The 16,943-nt window shown below is 52.7% G+C and overlaps 1 protein-coding gene across 2 annotated transcripts in view; it reads left to right on the forward strand.

Annotated features, from left to right (window-relative positions):
* Adarb1 (adenosine deaminase RNA specific B1) overlaps positions 1-7,860 on the forward strand; it is an 81,800-nt gene extending 73,940 nt beyond the window's left edge. The window contains exons 9-10 of one of the 2 annotated variants that reach the window (XM_042671648.1): positions 6,553-6,731; positions 7,608-7,860. In XM_042671648.1, the coding sequence (XP_042527582.1) occupies positions 6,553-6,731; positions 7,608-7,787 (359 nt within the window). In that variant the 3' untranslated portion in view covers positions 7,788-7,860. The remainder of the gene's footprint in view (positions 1-6,552; positions 6,732-7,607) is intronic. The other variant, XM_042671647.1, reaches the window with a different exon arrangement.
* Positions 7,861-16,943: the final 9,083 nt, after the last annotated feature.

The raw sequence follows: 16,943 nt of genomic DNA on the forward strand, positions 1-16,943 counted from the left end.
ATTTATGACATGCCATGGCGCAAGGAGGTGGGAAAGCGGCCGGCAGAGCAGCGGGCAGGAGACGGGGCAGTGGGTGAAACCAAAGCCTGCCTGGCAATGAATGCCGGGGCAGCTGCGAGAGAAAGGAGGCGGGACATCCGGCACGCGAGCGGAGCAAACCCCAAAACAAGGAGATGAGGACGGTGCACTACCTTATGAGGAGCATGAAGGAGACCCACCAATCAGAAAGTTGTCTTCAGAGACCCAGTTTTCCCTGTTGAGCCACGTCATCTCTGTAACCCCAAAGCCAGGGCAGGATGGCTGGAGATGAACGAGGAGCTGACCTCCTGTGCCGTGCGTATGCCATGGGTTCTAGTTCTCTGCCGTTGTTTTCTCCTAACAAGAAAATATTTACTATGTTCACATCTTGCCTGAATTCTTTTCCTCAACAAAAGAATTTATTTATTTACTTTTGTCTGTCCTGGGACTGACAGCCACCCTGCTGATAGGGCCCGAGTAACAAGCAAGCTCTGGGGCAGGGTGGTGGTGGCCAAGCTGTCTTTACTGCTTTTTTTTTTTTGCCAATTCTGGGTCTTGAACTCAGGGCCTGGGTGCTCAAGGCCAGTACTCTACCACTTGAGCTACAGTACCACTTCCAGCTTTTTCTGTGACTAATTGGAGATGAGAGTGTCACCGACTTTCCCACCCATGCTGGCCTCAAATGTCGATCCTCAGCTCTCAGCCTCTTGAGTAGCTAGGATTACAGGCGTGAGCCACCAGGGCCTGGCCCTTTACTGCTACTTTTTTTTTCCTCCTTCAGTTGTGGAGCCTGAACTCTGGGCCTGGGCGCTGTCCCTCAGCTCTTCAGCTCAAGGCTAGCGCTCTACCACTTGAGCCACAGCGCCACTTCTGTTTTTTCCCATTTATGTGGTGCTGAGGAATCGAACCCAGGGCTTCACGCATGCAAGGCAAGCGCTCTACCACTGAGCCACCTCCTAGCCCCTTTACTGCTACTTTTAATGCAGATGTTGTCAGTAAATGAGAACAAACCAGGCAGTGCTGAGGCGCTGTTACCAGAATCCCTGGGAGTAAGATGGGTCTGGGTCCAAACGCTAATGCACACAAAGAGAACAGGATAGACCACACCGAGAAGCAGGGAAATGAGCTTATGTATAGTTTTTTTGGGAACTGGAGAGAGTTTCTGGCTCTGCTTTGATGTGAGCAGTCTTACCATCCACAGAAGAGAGGAAGTGTGCACATGCAGATATTTTTCTCCCGAGGGGAGTCTTTTTCTGGCTCATGACTCTTGAATGGCCCATTTTCACTCCCAGCATGGAATTTCCTAGAGGACACATCCTGGATTTGGGGGGGGCTCTGTGAGGGCAGCAGAGACCCAGAGGAGGCAGAGAAGGAGGCTGTCTGATTCAGCCTGGTGCCCCAGGAGGTCCGGACCAACTGACCGGTCACAGTGAGCATGGAGTCCTGGAGGGGAGGGTCTCAGAGCTTCCCCTCTGGGGGTCCCGTGGGGCCACCAAGGGCAGGCCATGCGTCATTTGAGTTCCCTCCTGCCCAGGGCTTTATGGTTCAGATTTGCAGAATAAAGGCCACTTCCATCAAGCCTGTAAGCTGTACTTTCCCTAGCCCATTAGTAAGGAACTAGCAATCTCTATAACATGAACCATAGTTCCTCTAACCATTTCCTGTCACCCCACTGTGTGAGGGGTGGCTTTAAGTGGAAATAAGAAAAAAAGTCAATGCCAGCTTCTGTGTGTGTGTGTGTGTGTGTGTGTGTGCGCGCGCCTCGGCGCCCAGCCTGACCTGCAGGAGGGTCCTCTGTCCCAGCTCTGTGTGTGTGTGTGTGTGTGTGTGTGTGTGTGCGCGCCTCGGCGCCCAGCCTGACCTGCAGGAGGGTCCTCTGTCCCAGCTGTGTGTGTGTGTGTGTGTGTGTGTGTGTGTGTGTGTGTGTGTGTGTGCATGTGTGTGTGTGCGTGCGCGTGTCTGTTATTAGGCCACTTCTCTGTTGCTCTGTATGTTTTGCTTTAAAAGTTCTGATTCAGCACACTTGATTTATAACATCTGGGGACTTTCATTACCAACCGAGTTGCTCCTGCTTGGATTGGTTTCTGCATGGTGGCCTGTGATCAACTCATTGCCCTCCTTCTCGCTTTGCAGCCCTGGAAAGATGAGCTGCTCATGGCTGCCAGGCCCAGACACACAGAAACTCATTTCTCTGACCATTTAGGGGCCTTGTGCCCCAGAAAAAGCATATGGATAGTATTTGAGCCTCAGGCTAGCTATTTCCTTTTTGCTTTATTTACTCCATTTTTGCTAAAAATGACATTTTAATTAGCATAAAACAAAATACAAAAAAATTGTACTTTTAGCATCTTACATTTTAGTTAATTGACCATTTAGCTTTAATGCAGATGTTGCAGTTCTAGAGTTTAAGTGTCCTTCAACAGTGATCTTTCGATTTTCTCAGAAGTAATGGCTGACAGAGGAAGATGGTATAATGTAAGCAATAGTCATTTGTTCCTGAAAGAGCCAATCCTAATACAGCCAAAGATGCCAACCAGTTATCCCTAAGCAGGCATGCCCGACCCTCCGAAGAGAAGCCGTCCTGCACTGTCTGCAGGGGACAGCTCTGCAGCCGGCCAAAGAAGGGGCAGTCCCAGATCCAAAGCGAGGCTCCATCAGGAAACACGGGAGAGGTGCACTTCCACGAGCAGCCCAGGGCACACGGGAGAGGTGCCCTTCCACAAGCAGCCCAGGGGACACGGGAGAGGTGCCCTTCCACGAGCAGCCCAGGGGACACGGGAGAGGTGCCCTTCCACAAGCAGCCCAGGGCACACGGGAGAGGTGCCCTTCCACGAGCAGCCAGGAAACACGGGAGAGGTGCCCTTCCACAAGCAGCCAGGGCACACGGGAGAGGTGCCCTTCCACAAGCAGCCAGGGGACACGGGAGAGGTGCCCTTCCACGAGCAGCCCAGGGCACACGGGAGAGGTGCCCTTCCACAAGCAGCCAGGGGACACGGGAGAGGTGCCCTTCCACAAGCAGCCAGGGCACACGGGAGAGGTGCCCTTCCACGAGCAGCCAGGGGACACGGGAGAGGTGCCCTTCCACAAGCAGCCAGGGGACACAGGAGAGGTGCCCTTCCACAAGCAGCCCAGGGCACACGGGAGAGGTGCACTTCCACGAGCAGCCCAGGGCACACGGGAGAGGTGCCCTTCCACGAGCAGCCCAGGGCACACGGGAGAGGTGCCCTTCCACAAGCAGCCAGGGCACACAGGAGAGGTGCCCTTCCACAAGCAGCCAGGAAACACGGGAGAGGTGCCCTTCCACAAGCAGCCAGGGCACACGGGAGAGGTGCCCTTCCACGAGCAGCCAGGGCACACGGGAGAGGTGCCCTTCCACAAGCAGCCAGGGGACACAGGAGAGGTGCCCTTCCACAAGCAGCCCAGGGCACACGGGAGAGGTGCCCTTCCACGAGCAGCCCAGGGCACACGGGAGAGGTGCCCTTCCACGAGCAGCCAGGGGACACGGGAGAGGTGCCCTTCCACAAGCAGCCAGGGGACACAGGAGAGGTGCCCTTCCACAAGCAGCCCAGGGCACACGGGAGAGGTGCCCTTCCACAAGCAGCCCAGGGGACACAGGAGAGGTGCCCTTCCACGAGCAGCCCAGGGCACGCGGGAGAGGTGCCCTTCCACGAGCAGCCAGGGGACACGGGAGAGGTGCCCTTCCACAAGCAGCCAGGGCACACGGGAGAGGTGCCCTTCCACAAGCAGCCAGGGGACACGGGAGAGGTGCCCTTCCACGAGCAGCCCAGAAGCCAGACGGCCTGCTGTGAGCTCCTCAGGCTTTGTCCTCCCTGGTCATCTTCCTTCACGTTCCAGAGAGTCCTCTCTGCAGTTAGAATGCTCTTTATGCTCAGTGAATACAGGATAATTCTCTTGGCGGGAACCTTGCCCTTGCCCTTACCACAGCGATAGCAGCGGGTGGGTAATAGTGTAGACCTGCCGTTATGCCGAGAGCGTCTGTGGGAGATTCCCTCCCGTCTAACGTGACCCTTCTCATAAATTCACACGTAGGTGCCTGAGCTCCATGTTTTCTAAAAGGCCTAGAGTGTAGCAGGAGAGCCTTTCCTCTTGCCCTTTGTGTTTGTCATTTTGGTGAATTATTGAAAGATGGCACTTCTGCCCTGAGGTCAAAGTTCATTTAAACAGAAAAGATTATCCTTTTGACCCAGGACCACTTGGTGACACATTCCTCCATTTGCCATGAATTGTTTTTGTAATATTTGTCAGATATTAGTTGACGTGTGTGTGTGTGTGTGTGTGTGTGTGTGTGTGTGTGTGTGTGTGTGTCTACTTCTGGACTCCAGTGGTTTCCACTAATCTTGCTTGTCTGTTTCAAGGCCAGTGTCACACTGCCATGATTGCCATCATGATTTTAGGTTTTGAGCTCAGGAAGAGCCAGCCCTCCAACGTCATTCTTTTCCTCTAATGAAGGACCTAGACTATGTTGGTCCTTCTTGTGTTTCCATAACAATTTTATAATTTGCTTTTCAATTTCTACATCAAAGCCTTCTTGGATTTTTGTTTTGATTGGGTTACTGATGAATGTGTAGACCAGTCTGAGGAGAACCAGCATTTTATCAATTTTGGGGGCTGGGAAGGTGGCTCAGTGGTAGAGCGCTTGCCTTGCATGCATGAGGCCCTGGGTTTGATTCCTCAGCACCACATAAGCAAAAAGAAAAAAGCCGGAAGTGGCGCTGTGGCTCAAGTGGTAGAGCACTAGCCTTGAGCTGAAGAGCTGAGGGACAGTGCCCAGGCCCAGAGTTCAGGCCCCACGACCGGACCCAAAAAAAACCCAACAATTTTGGATCTCCCACTTGAAGAACATAGTGTGTGTCTCCGCTCACTCCCATAACCTTTGCTTCTCCTGGCAGCGTTTACATCATGCATGTCTTTTGTCAGATATAATGATAAGTGTTTCATATTCTCAGTGCTACTATAATTGTTCTATTTGTGTTTAGAGTTTCCGTTGTCTGCTGCTGGTCTATGAAAGCATTGGTTCTAGCAGCTTTCTAGGAGATGCTGCTGGGTTTTATGACACGTGGCCATGCTGTTTCTGCCTGTGAAGTTTGGCTGCCATTGATTTCCTTCACCCCTGACTGCGTGGATGGGACTTTCCATAGGTGTTCAGAGAACTTCCTTGTCTGGTGTGTGATGGTAGGGAAAGATGTTCTTTGCTTGTTCGTTGATGCCTTGGTGTGCAGTCTAAGAAAGTTTCTATTTCCAGTTTGCTAAGAATGCATAATGAAGAATGGATATTAGATTGTTTTCAGTGCTTTTTGTCTGTTCTGAGATGGTCATTTGGTTAATGTCTTTATTTGTTAATATGGTGACACTGGTGTTTAAAAAAATACTAAACCAACCTTGCGTTCCTGGGCAACCTGTTGATTGTAGGGCTTGAACTCAAGGCCTGGGTACTGTCCCTGAGCCTTTTTGTGCTCTTGGCTAATGCTCTACCACTTAAGCCACATTGCCATTCCAGTTTTTGAATTGTTAATTGGAGATAAGAGTCTCACAGGAACTTTTCTGCCCAGGTTGGCTTTGAATCATGATCCTCAGATGTCAGCCTCCTGAGCAGTTAGGATTATAGGTGAGTCCCTGGTACCCACTAGGCTTTCTTTTTAAATTCGTTACATATTGTTGGATTCATTGTCTTTATAGCTTTTACATCTATAGAATTCTGATTTGTAGGGGTTTGGTCTGTAGTTTTGTTTTAATGTCTTCACTGGACATAAAATGTGCTCTGATGCACTTCTTCCTCTCCAGGAAGAGTTCCTGTAGAGCGCACAGTAATGCTTCTTTAAGTGTTGGTGAGAATTCACTAGTGAAGCCATTTGGGCTTGAGGGTTTTCTTTAATGAGATATTATCTAACTACAAATTGAATTTCAGTAATAGTTGTAGGGCTCTTTCTGTCCTTTTTTCCAGGAGGCTTAGTGGTTTATGTGGTTCTAGGGATTTGGCCATCTCCTCTGGCTTGTTCAGTCTGCTGACGTGGGCATTCACAGCCACCCTGTCATCTTCCTAGGGTCTGTGGCACCCTCCTGACATAACTTCTTCTTATTCCTTAAACTTGGGGACCTGCATTTCCTTATCGGTGTTGCTAGAGGGTTATTCTCTAAGAATCAAGCTTTGGGTTCATTGCTTTTCCCCCCTCTTAGTTCAATGATTTCTACTTTGAACTTCCCATTTCTGCTTACTTGTTACCATTGTCCCAGCTTTGTTTTTTAGGTGTTAGCCGCAGAGTGGGATCAGGCACGCTGGATGGGAGGTCCTGGCTCAGCGTCTCTTGGGCACAGAGTGGCAGCAGGCACTGGCTGGTGGTGCTGCTGCCACCACAAGCAGTGCGCCCTCTGCAGGACGGTGTTTTTGCTCAGTGCTCAGTGCTCACCCTGCAACACCCCCCCCCCCCCACTGTGCGCTGTGCCAACCTGGTGCCCATCCCTCCCTCCCTAGGGCGGACGGGGCTTGGTGTCACCCCATGGTCCTCTCCGTTTCAGGCATCAGCAATGCCGAGGCTCGGCAGCCAGGGAAGGCGCCTAACTTCAGCGTCAACTGGACCGTGGGTGACTCCGCCCTCGAGGTCATCAACGCCACAACTGGGAAGGACGAGCTGGGCCGGCCGTCACGCCTGTGTAAGCACGCGTTGTACTGTCGCTGGATGCGTGTGCACGGCAAGGTACTGAGCCGCCCCACCCCCGTGCGGCTTCCCCGGGCCCCTCCCGCCCTCCCCCTCCTGGGCTCACCATGCCATCCTGTCACCACCAAACTATTGCTAGCTCTAAAGCATGCTCCTACGCTGGGCACCAGCGGCTCACACCTGCAATCCCAGCTACTCAGCAGACTGAGAGCTGAAGAGTGCAGTTCAGAGCCAGCCCAGGGAGGAAAGTCCGTAAGAGTCTTATCTCCAACTAACCTCCACGCTTGGCTCCAGTGATAACACGCTAGCCTTGAGCCCCAAAAGCTCAGTGGCCAGGCCCTGAGTTCAAGCCTCAGGACTAGTAAAGACAAACGCAAACACCAAAAAAATACATGGCCCTGGCTGCACAAGTCTAGGACTGCGCCCAAGACGGCCTGCACCCCCCTGCCGCAGTCAGACCTGCTGCCTTCCTTTCTGGCCCCGTGTGAGGACACTTCTCATTCAGGTTCTGGAAGTCGCAGACCAGGAAGGGCCGGCCATCTGCCCTAGCACGTGCTCCCAGCTCCCACTCAGCTGCCCTCCATTCCGGCTCACAGACTTTTGCTTTAGCTGCAAGGCCCTTTCCCCAGACCCCGTGTCATTAGTTTTCATCCACTCTGAGTCTAGTCTCTGAGACCAGCACAGAACCCGCCCTGCCCCGGAGGATGGCCCCCGTGGGGCTGGCATCCCATCTTCACATGGAGTGGGGCACCGCAGTGTCCTGCGGTCCCCAGACCCGCCCATAGCGGCACGGGCTGCTGCTTGGGGCAGCGCCTGCCCGGGCGCCATCCCCGCCTCCCCTTAGACGCCGGCCGAGGTTGTTTACACTGTGGGCACTGCAGGCGCCCACTGATGCGCACTCTGCTTCTCCTGCAGGTCCCCCCATACTTGCTCCGCACCAAGATCCTGAAGCCCACCACCTACCACGAGTCAAAGCTGGCGGCAAAGGAGTACCAGGCTGCCAAAGCACGCTTGCTTACGGCCTTCATCAAAGCGGGGCTGGGCGCCTGGGTGGAGAAGCCCACGGAACAGGACCAGTTCTCTCTCACACCCTGAGCAGGGCAGGCGCAGAGTACAGGGCGGGCACAGGGGACTGCAGCACCGGGCATGCTCCCCAGAGCCCCACAGGAGCTCACCGCAGAGGGCACACCGCTCGGGGAGGGTGTCGGGGGCCTGGGACCGCCGGGCACCCAGCTTCGTCCCCAGCTCTCCACGCCCAGCCAGGCTGGCGTGGGGAATTGTGGGGTGCCAGGCATCTCACATGTGAACCGGGGTAGGTGTGCAGTGGGGCGCAAGGGGCCGTGGGTCCACACCGCCCCCGGCTGCCCCCTGCCCCACACTTCCTCCCCTTGAGCTGTCCAGTGACTGCTTTCTATCTCAGTTTACGTTAGAAATTGAGTTCTACTGCGTAGGGCTTCCTTAAGTTTAGGAAAATAGAAATTACTTTGTGTGAAATTCTTGACTAATTTATTCAGAGCTAGGAATGAGTTTATAAAATAAGAAGTAATATGTCAGGTTGCATACTTTAATTGCAAATGCATTTATACGTGGAGGAGGTGGGAGCGTAGAGTAGAAGTGGAACCGGAAGAGAATGACTCACGCGTGTCCGTGCACAGCCCTCCACCCTGCGTGTCCACAGTCAGGAGGCCACACAGGCCCGTGCGGACTGTCCCCAGCCCGCGCAGTGCGGGCTGTGTGCACAATGACCCGGCCCGACCTATAGCAGTGACTTTGTGTCCTGCAGACTCCTAACGCAGGACCTGCCATCTCAGCTGCTTCTAGAAGCTTCTGTGTGCCTAGTTTGGGTCATATCATGGAAATCTTTTCTCAGTTTACTTCTAAACCCAACACTAAACACATGCAGAGACCTGTACTGGCCTTCTGTTCGGGCTTTTAACGGTGTTCGGCTTCTGTGGACAGTGGTGACCGGGCAGGGCTGCTGCACAGAGCTGTCTCTCCCTCCCTGCACCTTCCTCAGGATCTGTGGCAGGAACGAGGCCTTCACAGGACAGAAAGAGAAGTATTTAAGTAGATTCTCATTTTTTGAGCATACCATGGAAGGCATATTTTTAAGTTATTCTTTATAGAGTTATCAAAGACATTTTTTAAAAAGCATTCAGAAGGAAGCTGGTGACACACTGCGAGCAGACAGGGCGGCGGCCTCCTGGGGCGCGGGACCTGCTGTTCAGCCCCGCTGGCGTGCAGGGCGACCGGCAGGGCGGCGGCCTCCTGGGGCGCGGGACCTGCTGTTCAGCCCCGCTGGCGTGCAGGGCGACCGGCAGGGCGGCGGCAGGCGGGCAGCGAGCTCAGGCAGGTGCATGGTGCCTTGTAGCTTCCACTCAGGGTTAGGGAGCGCGGAGGGAAGGCTGGCCGCCTGTGTGCTCCGCGCAGCCCGGGGACTGTGGGCAGAGACAGGTGCAGACCCGCCCTGGCCTGTGCTGCCCGTGTGTGGTGCTGAGTGGCACACCGGGTTTGGTGCCCTTCGTGGGCTTAGAAAAACCAGGCAGCTGTGGAGCAGATGCTGTCTGCCGGGCACGCTCCGGCCGTCACCGCGGGGCCTGTGTGCCTTCTGAGTCGGGAGCTCTGCCAGGGAGCTGAGGCCACACGGGGATCCCCGGGATGTGTTCAGAACCAACCCCTTCACCTCCTGGCAGGGTCGGAGAGCTGGGTGTCCTGGAGGGAGAGGTCAGGCAGTGGAGCCCTCCCAGGCAGACTCCTAAGGCCCAGAAATAACCCAGACAAGTCTGCATTGTTACTCCTGTCTCTAAAGGGTACTTTTTCTAGTTGAGATTGGGAGGTGGACTTAGTTTTGAAAGAATATGTGGATTTGGGTTATAGAGTCCAGCAAAAATATACCCCATATACATTAAAAACAAAACAAAAACCCCACCCAGTTGTCTGGCTTTACTCTCTGCAGTCAGATGGTAGCTGTAATGAACACAATTGCCTCGCAGCGAGGGGCTGGGGGAGGGGAGGGCCGTCCTGCGGGGCTGGCTCGGCGCGTGAGAGGAGGAGGGGGAGGCAGCTAGGGTCAAAGGACTGCTTCCTCAGGCTCATCAGGAAGGAAGGCGGCTCCTGGCGCTGCCACGCAGCCCGGCCTGTGCAGGGGAGCTGCGCTGGGACCTGATGTACTAATCGCACCGACACCCAGGCACAACTGCACCACGGTCGCATGGGGGGGGGGGGCAGCGTCCCTGCAGGGAGTCTCAGGTCTCAGGTTGGGTGACGGGACAGGTGTGCTTAGCCAGGGCTGTTGCAGTTGGATCAAAGCCCTGGGCAGGGCTGGGTAGGCGTTGTGTCCAGAGCCCTCATCACCTGTCCAGGGGTCAGGAGGTTCACCTTCCAGCGAGGGACACCAAAGAACTGGTTTTCATTCCAAGTCCATCTTTCCCTGCGTGGGAAGGTCTTGTCATTGCAGTCAGTTTTGTTTTCAAGTGTGTGAGCATCATCTCATAAGGCCTCGCTGTCTCTGGAATGCATTTTGTTCGACATACTCACCTCAGGCTGTAGTTGCTGCTTTCCTTCGAGCTCCCTTCCATCTTGTCAGTTGATGCTGGTGCGCCAGGGCTGGTGCCTGTCCTCACCACGTGCACGATCTGAGGGCAGTGGTGTGGAAAGCCACGTCTGTCCATGCTGGGAGTGGCCCTGGCCACTTCCACACTGCACACCATAGTTTCCAGCTGTGCCCAGTTGTGACTGATCTAGCAAGAGACATGTGATGAGTTTGAGTTTGCCTCCTCTCCCCCCCCCCTCAAGTTCTGTGAAATTCTGGAACTTCTTTTGCACCAATCCCAAACTCTACACGTGGAAAGGGCAGAAGGCCCGTAAACGTTTAGGGTGTGCAGCTGTGAGTCCTTGTCTCGTGCTGTTGTGTGGTGGCTGCTCTGCTCTGGCCGTCTGGCTGTCCACACTGGGTCCGGGGCTCACATGGTGCCTGGGAGAGGAAACAGGGAATTCCTACCCTGCAGGGCCGGGTGGATAGAGATGGATGGGTCTGACCCAGTCCGGCCAGCGTGTCCAGTTGCTCACCTCCAGAAGATCCTGTTCGTGCAGCTGTACTTCCTGCTTGCTGTCCGGGGTAAGACCCCAGGAACACTTGCTGTGGCCACAGCATGGGCTTATGGTGTGCTAGGGACCCAGGGGCCGTTCTGAATGGAAACACAAACGTTTAGAAGCACAGTCTGTGGAATGTCCGTGGAGTAAACCTCTGAAGCTGTTTGCTGCTCTAGGCTTTGGGTTACCTGCTTTTAATTTGATTTTAGAATTTGGATACTTTATATGAATGTTATTCAGCCAAGAAACTTGTTGCTAAGATACAATCTTCAGTGTTCTCTGTATGTATATTTATGTATATACCACACGTTAACCTGCATGAGCTTCCTCTCACTGAGGCCAGCCAGAACTGAGCATGAGACGCTGTCACATATAGACAAAGATTCAAGATGTCCTCAAATAAAGAATAAGATATTTCACTACTATGGTGGCACAGAGAGTTTCTTTCCCTTTAACTTATTCCCGTCACTCACCTCAGGCTGTAGTTGCTGCTTTCCTTTCGAGCTCCCTTCCATCTTGTCACTTGAAGCTGGTGCGCCAGGGCTGGTGCCTGTCCTCACCACGTGCTCGATCTGAGGGTGATGGTGTGGAAAGCCACGTCTGCCCATGCTGTGAGTGGCCCTGGCCACCTCCACACTTCTCCACACCACAGCGTCCAGCTGTGCCCAGTCCTGAAGGTGTGATCAGACTTCACTAAGATTGAAGGTGTGATCAGACTTCACTAAGATTGAAGGTGTGATCAGACTTCACCCAACATTTGAAGGTCTGACTTCACTTTACCCAAGACTATGGCTGACACGGTCTGTGGCCTGCTCAAGGTTATACTGAGTGCCCAGAGTGTTTGCCCAGCTCCCATGGCTCCTTTCCCAACACCTCTGGATTCCGACTTCCTCTTCAGCTCCTGAGAGTTTATGGGCTCCTCTACCAGAAATGACTTGGTGGGAGGAAGAGTATGTTGTAGCTGATCTTTGTCTTCTCCCATCTGTGCCAGGAGTGATGGGAAGCCTGCAGCGCTGGCTCGAATGTGGGCAGAACACGGGAAGGACCTACACCTTCAGCCTGGCCACTGGCTGAGAACACGGTACAGTTACAGAGAGAAGATACAGATTAAGAACTAGAATACTATTTTAGAAGGACATTCATAAGTAATACGTGTGCCCCGTGGTGTGAGGGAATGTCACGCTCATGTAAAATGTAAATGGACTTGGCGGAGGGAGAGGGGGTGGAGGGGGGGAAGGAGGGGGTTTCCTATGGTCAGTAGCTCGGGATCTGGAATGTTGCTTTTTTTTAATGTTCATTTGACTAATATATATTTAAGTGAAAAACCTAGAAAAATTGCTAAAAGTCATAAGTTCTCCAAGTAAAAAGCAGTACTATTATAGGCAAATAACTTCTCTTTTGAAATTGATGAGATATTTAAACCAGTCCAGTTGGGAATTTGACGTAACCTTCTGTAATACATTTGGCCTTTTATCTGCTTGTCTCAGGCAGAACATAGTAGGGCCAAAATGAACACTAGAAACTGACAAATAATTGTACCCATTTCTTCTGAGCTGAAGTCGCAGCGTGCTTCTCATGTCTCTCATTTTCTGTTGACGAATACTCTTACAGCACTATTGGGCTGGTGTTCAGCCATACCTGTCTTCCTTCTTCATAAATGCAAGGGAACCTGATTATGATGTTTAACAGAATTAATGAGGGAAGATCTGGGAAGTAGATCCAAGTGATAGGGCACTTGCCTAGCATGGGCGAGCCCCTGGATTTTATCCCCAACGCTGGAAACATTTTAGTAAGGGAAGGTTCTAGATCATTTTTTCAGTGCTAAGCACCTGGGAGTAAGAAACAGACACAACCTTTTCCTTCTTGCACATATCTGAACACCTGCCTACATGTCTCACTAAGTTGTTGGACATTAAGACTCGCTTTCTTTCAGTGATATATCGTAAAATAGGTCAGTTAATTATATTAGATCTACATGTTTGAAACTGTCTTTATTGTCCTCAGTAATTCAGTAATTCTAAGATGTGCACTACAATTTATTTCTCTGGTTTTCTGTTTTTAATATCCCTAGAAAAGCATGCTAACACTTTTGCTTCAAGTGGAAAAGTAGGTCAGACTTTTCTGACAGAAAATAAGTCTAATTTGGTTCAATAGGCTGACACGAAGGATTAGGTTACATGGAGGATGTGTGCCGTAAATAGAATGAGCTAAATCTGCAGCTTCAAAGGTGGCAGCGAGAATGCATTCAGAATAGTATGATAGAAACACTTCAAAAAAAAATTGGGGAAACGAGCCACTAAAACAAACTTTTTTTTTTTTTTTGTAAAGATACTACACTGAGGGTTACAGTTGCATGAGTGAGGTAATGAGTACACTTCCTCTTGAACATTGTTACCCCCCTCCATTGTTTTCCCCCTACCATCCCCTCCCTCCCTCCCTTCCCCGAGGTTCTTTTTTTTTTTTTTTGATTGTGCTTAAGTGAATACATAATTTCCGGAAATTCACAGTATTGTGGAATAATGATGCTCATTTAAAGTCACAAGTTCATTCTAACTTTCCTGGAGCAAATTGTCTATCACAGTCTGTAATATATAATGGTGTTCACATGTTATATACCATATATGTGATCAGCAGCGTGGGGATATTTAGTAGAGGTTCAACCAGATGAGTGGGAGTTCTTTGTTTCTTAAGTCCTGTTAGTTTTGTCATATCACCTAACATTTTGGATTTAGCATCCACTTATCAGGGAGACCATGTACCGTTTAAAACAAACGTTTTAATGTCCCCAACCTCCCTGGAATACATCAGGCCTGGCAAGGTAACGGAGACCCATGGACAAGTGACAGCCCTTGGGTCGGCTAGGCCAGGCCTCTTGAAAATGTACCAGACATCGAGAGGGGCAGGATAATGAATCCCTGGGCAAGTCAAGTGGCTTCAAATCTTTTGCCCTAGAAACCCTTGCAGTCCCCGCCCACTGCTCGGGAGCCAGTGACCCGACAGGCGCCCGGCAGCCCTGGTGACAGTTCGCAGGACAACTCAAGAAATAAGCGGGGCACAGTAGTTCCTCCAGCCATGTGGGAGCCGTAGGTAGGACTGAGTGCTCAGTCTGCCCCTTCTGCCCCTGCCAGAAGATGTTTTCCCTGCCCAAAAGATGAGCAACACAAAAAGGCAAGAGTCACAGCGCCAGTGCACCTGAAAGACAGGTTAAAATTTGAAACTGGAAAACTGTACAGAGCGAGATCCCACACAGCCTTAAAACAGCGCTGGTGTTCGTTGCTGTTTTTTAAATTTTTGGCTCATTTTGGGGAGTTACTACTTGGAAGGAGTTGGGAGTACATTTGAGGGATATTACTAAAATCTATCTCATCTTCAAATTCATGTGGTTTCCTAACATCTTCAGAACAGACGAAGTGTAACTGAGGCTGGGTGGGATTGATCCTGGCTAGGGACTGGCAGGCTAGAAAAGCCCAGAGCCGACCCCAGAGCCGACCCCAGAGCCGACCCCAGAGCCGACCCCAGAGCCGACCCCAGAGCCGACCCCAGCCCCGGAGAAGGTCATCCAAGGAGGCCTGGAAGGGCTTTCAGCCCCAAGGCTTCCGGACCCGGCCCACGCCCAGCAGCTCCCACAGACCACAAACGCCCATCCGCTGACTGCCACCCACCGTGGGACCCGCTGCAGCTGTGTCCGGTCAGGCCTGGCAGGCGCCAGGCTGTGGGTCACCTCCAGGAGTTATTTCCTCAGCCAAGCAAGCCTGGAAGTTTCCCTGCACAAGAACACAGGCTTATGTAGGAGCTGGGGTTTGTTTGTTTTGTTCTGTTTTGTTTTGCTGGGCCTAGGGCCTCGGTGCTGTCCTTGAACTTCTTTTTGCTCAAGGCAAGTGTTCTACCACTCGAGCCAGGGCTCCATGTAGAGCTTTTTCTGAGTAGTTTGTTGGAGATAAAAGTCTCACAGATTTTCCTGCCTGGGCTGGCTTTGAACTGTGATCCTTGGATCTCAGCTGCCTGAGTAGCTGGGATGGCAGGCCTGAGCAGTGGTGCCCGGCTGAAAGCTGGGGTGTATAAAGCAAAGCCAGGTGAGGGCAACCTTCAAACTCACCTTTGTTTTTCCTCTTGCCAGAAACGAATCAGCTCAGCATGGATGCCCGGTGTTGTGGGGAGGCGGGGTCATCTCAAGTATGCCTGCCTTTCATGAAAGGTCAATCACTGTTGTGTGCTCTAGAACGGCTCTGTATACAGTGCATGCATACTAAGTAGCCCTGTATGGTGATGATAAAAAACAAATCAAAAGGGTCAAGTTGAAGACAGTCTCTCTCTTAGCTTAGGTCTGAGTATTAAAGAGCAGAAATGCTGCTGGCCGACATGGCCGCCTGCCTAGCGGGGGCTGCTGGTCATTGAGCCTTTCACGCAGCTGTGGAGATGCAGGCTGCCAGCCGGTCAGGAGAATGGAATCTGGGATTACCTGTGCTGCAGTGAGGCCTTGTTCGGTCTGGAGCTGTCTGTTCGTCAAGGGCATGGATTCATCCCTTCCTGACCTTGCCCTGGGTGAGGGCATGGTCCTGCACAAATGTCTCGAGGCGTGGTCTGGGCTGAGGAACAGGAGAGACAGACAGGCCCAGACACACAGGAGAAAACATGAGGGGAACCATACCTGCTCCAATAGGCAATAGACCAAGTGAAGCCTGCAGAAGAGTCCTGGACGACATTCTCAGTGATGAGCCTGTCTGCATGCAGACCCGAAGCCCATCTGACTCGGGGGTGGAGACGGCAAACGCGGCAGACACAACATGGAAACAGAGCGACCTTGTGTCTCGTCTTAGCCAGGGGACACATCTACAGGCCAGGGTAGAGTCAGCGGTTTTAGGAAAAGTGGCCAGGTCTCTGCAAGGCCAGCATGGAAGCTGTTGGAGCCACAGGTGATAGGTGTGTCAAAGCCAGTGCAAAGCAATTCTGTATTGGCCAGCTACGGAATCTTGGAGCCAAGAACAAGTGGCACTGGGGGGCTCCTATCGGTTTTCTTTGCTCCCTGTCCCCTTGTAGGTTGGTTGCCAGGGCCCCTTGTCTAGACGTTCTGGCTTTGGGTTTGGCCAACGCCTTTGACGGCAGCCCAGGTCAGTCAGCCTTTCCCCCATTTCTGTCTCTCAGCGGGGAGTGGCAGAGAAGTACAGAGATGTACAAGTGCTGAGCGGGCAGCCTGACAGAGGGACAGTGGCCTCGCTGTCCCCAGATGAGCACCGCAAGGAGACCTGGGTGGCCACCCAGGGAGGTGCCCCACTATGGTACAGGGGAATAGTTAGATGAATGGAGAATCGCCCCAAAATAGAGGCACAGACAGAGCCCGCTGATCTTTCTGAGGCCCCCGGCATGGTGAGGGACGGAGTCCAGACACCGCCGCAAACCCCTCTGAAACCAACCCCTGACCTCCCCGCAGGTCCCCGGTGTCCTTTGTGAAGGTGGAGACTTGAGCCAGAAAAGCTTTTCCTCCGCGCTGGCTTTGATAAACCTCATCCACAGCTGGTGCAGTTCCCTTGGTAAACTGTCGGTAGCACACACGGAGGAGGAGGACAGCGCTGTGCAGCCCTGCGCCCCTCGGAGCCCAGGCAGCCAGCCGACGCACCAGTCAGCAGGCTTCACGTTGCCGGACAGGAAAGAGCTCAGCCTGTCCTCCTGAGATCCAGGTCCCTAACGCCTTGAAGCCAAACCTGGAAGATGGCTGGTGACGCCACCTAGTGGCAGTACAGGTGACAGGCCCAAGAACCCTCTTGCTGGGGACTTGGAGCAACTGACTGGGAAGTGCAAGGCCAGAGTTCAAGCCCCAGTGCCACCAGAGAGAGGGGAGTGTGGAGGAGGGAGGATGCTTTAGGCCACGTGCAGTGGCTCACACGCGTAATCCCAGCTACTCAGGAGGCAGAAATTGGGAGGATCTCAGTTTGAGGCCAGCCAGGGCAAAACGTGGGACAGAGCCAACTGCAACAAATACGGTGGGCCTGCTGTCCAGGCCCACATTTCTACCCATGGAGTGCAGTAGAAGGACCTTTGAAGACATTCCCAGCCTAACAGGGACGGCCTGTCTGAAAAATAAAGCATAGAAAGGGCTGAAAGTGTGGGGCAGGTGGAGTGCCAACCTAGCACCTGAGACCCTCAGTCCACAGCCCCACCGCC

Source organism: Dipodomys spectabilis, unplaced genomic scaffold, assembly GCF_019054845.1.
Source record: "Dipodomys spectabilis isolate Male_0828 unplaced genomic scaffold, ASM1905484v1 ptg000652l, whole genome shotgun sequence".
NCBI classification, from domain to species: domain Eukaryota; kingdom Metazoa; phylum Chordata; class Mammalia; order Rodentia; family Heteromyidae; genus Dipodomys; species Dipodomys spectabilis.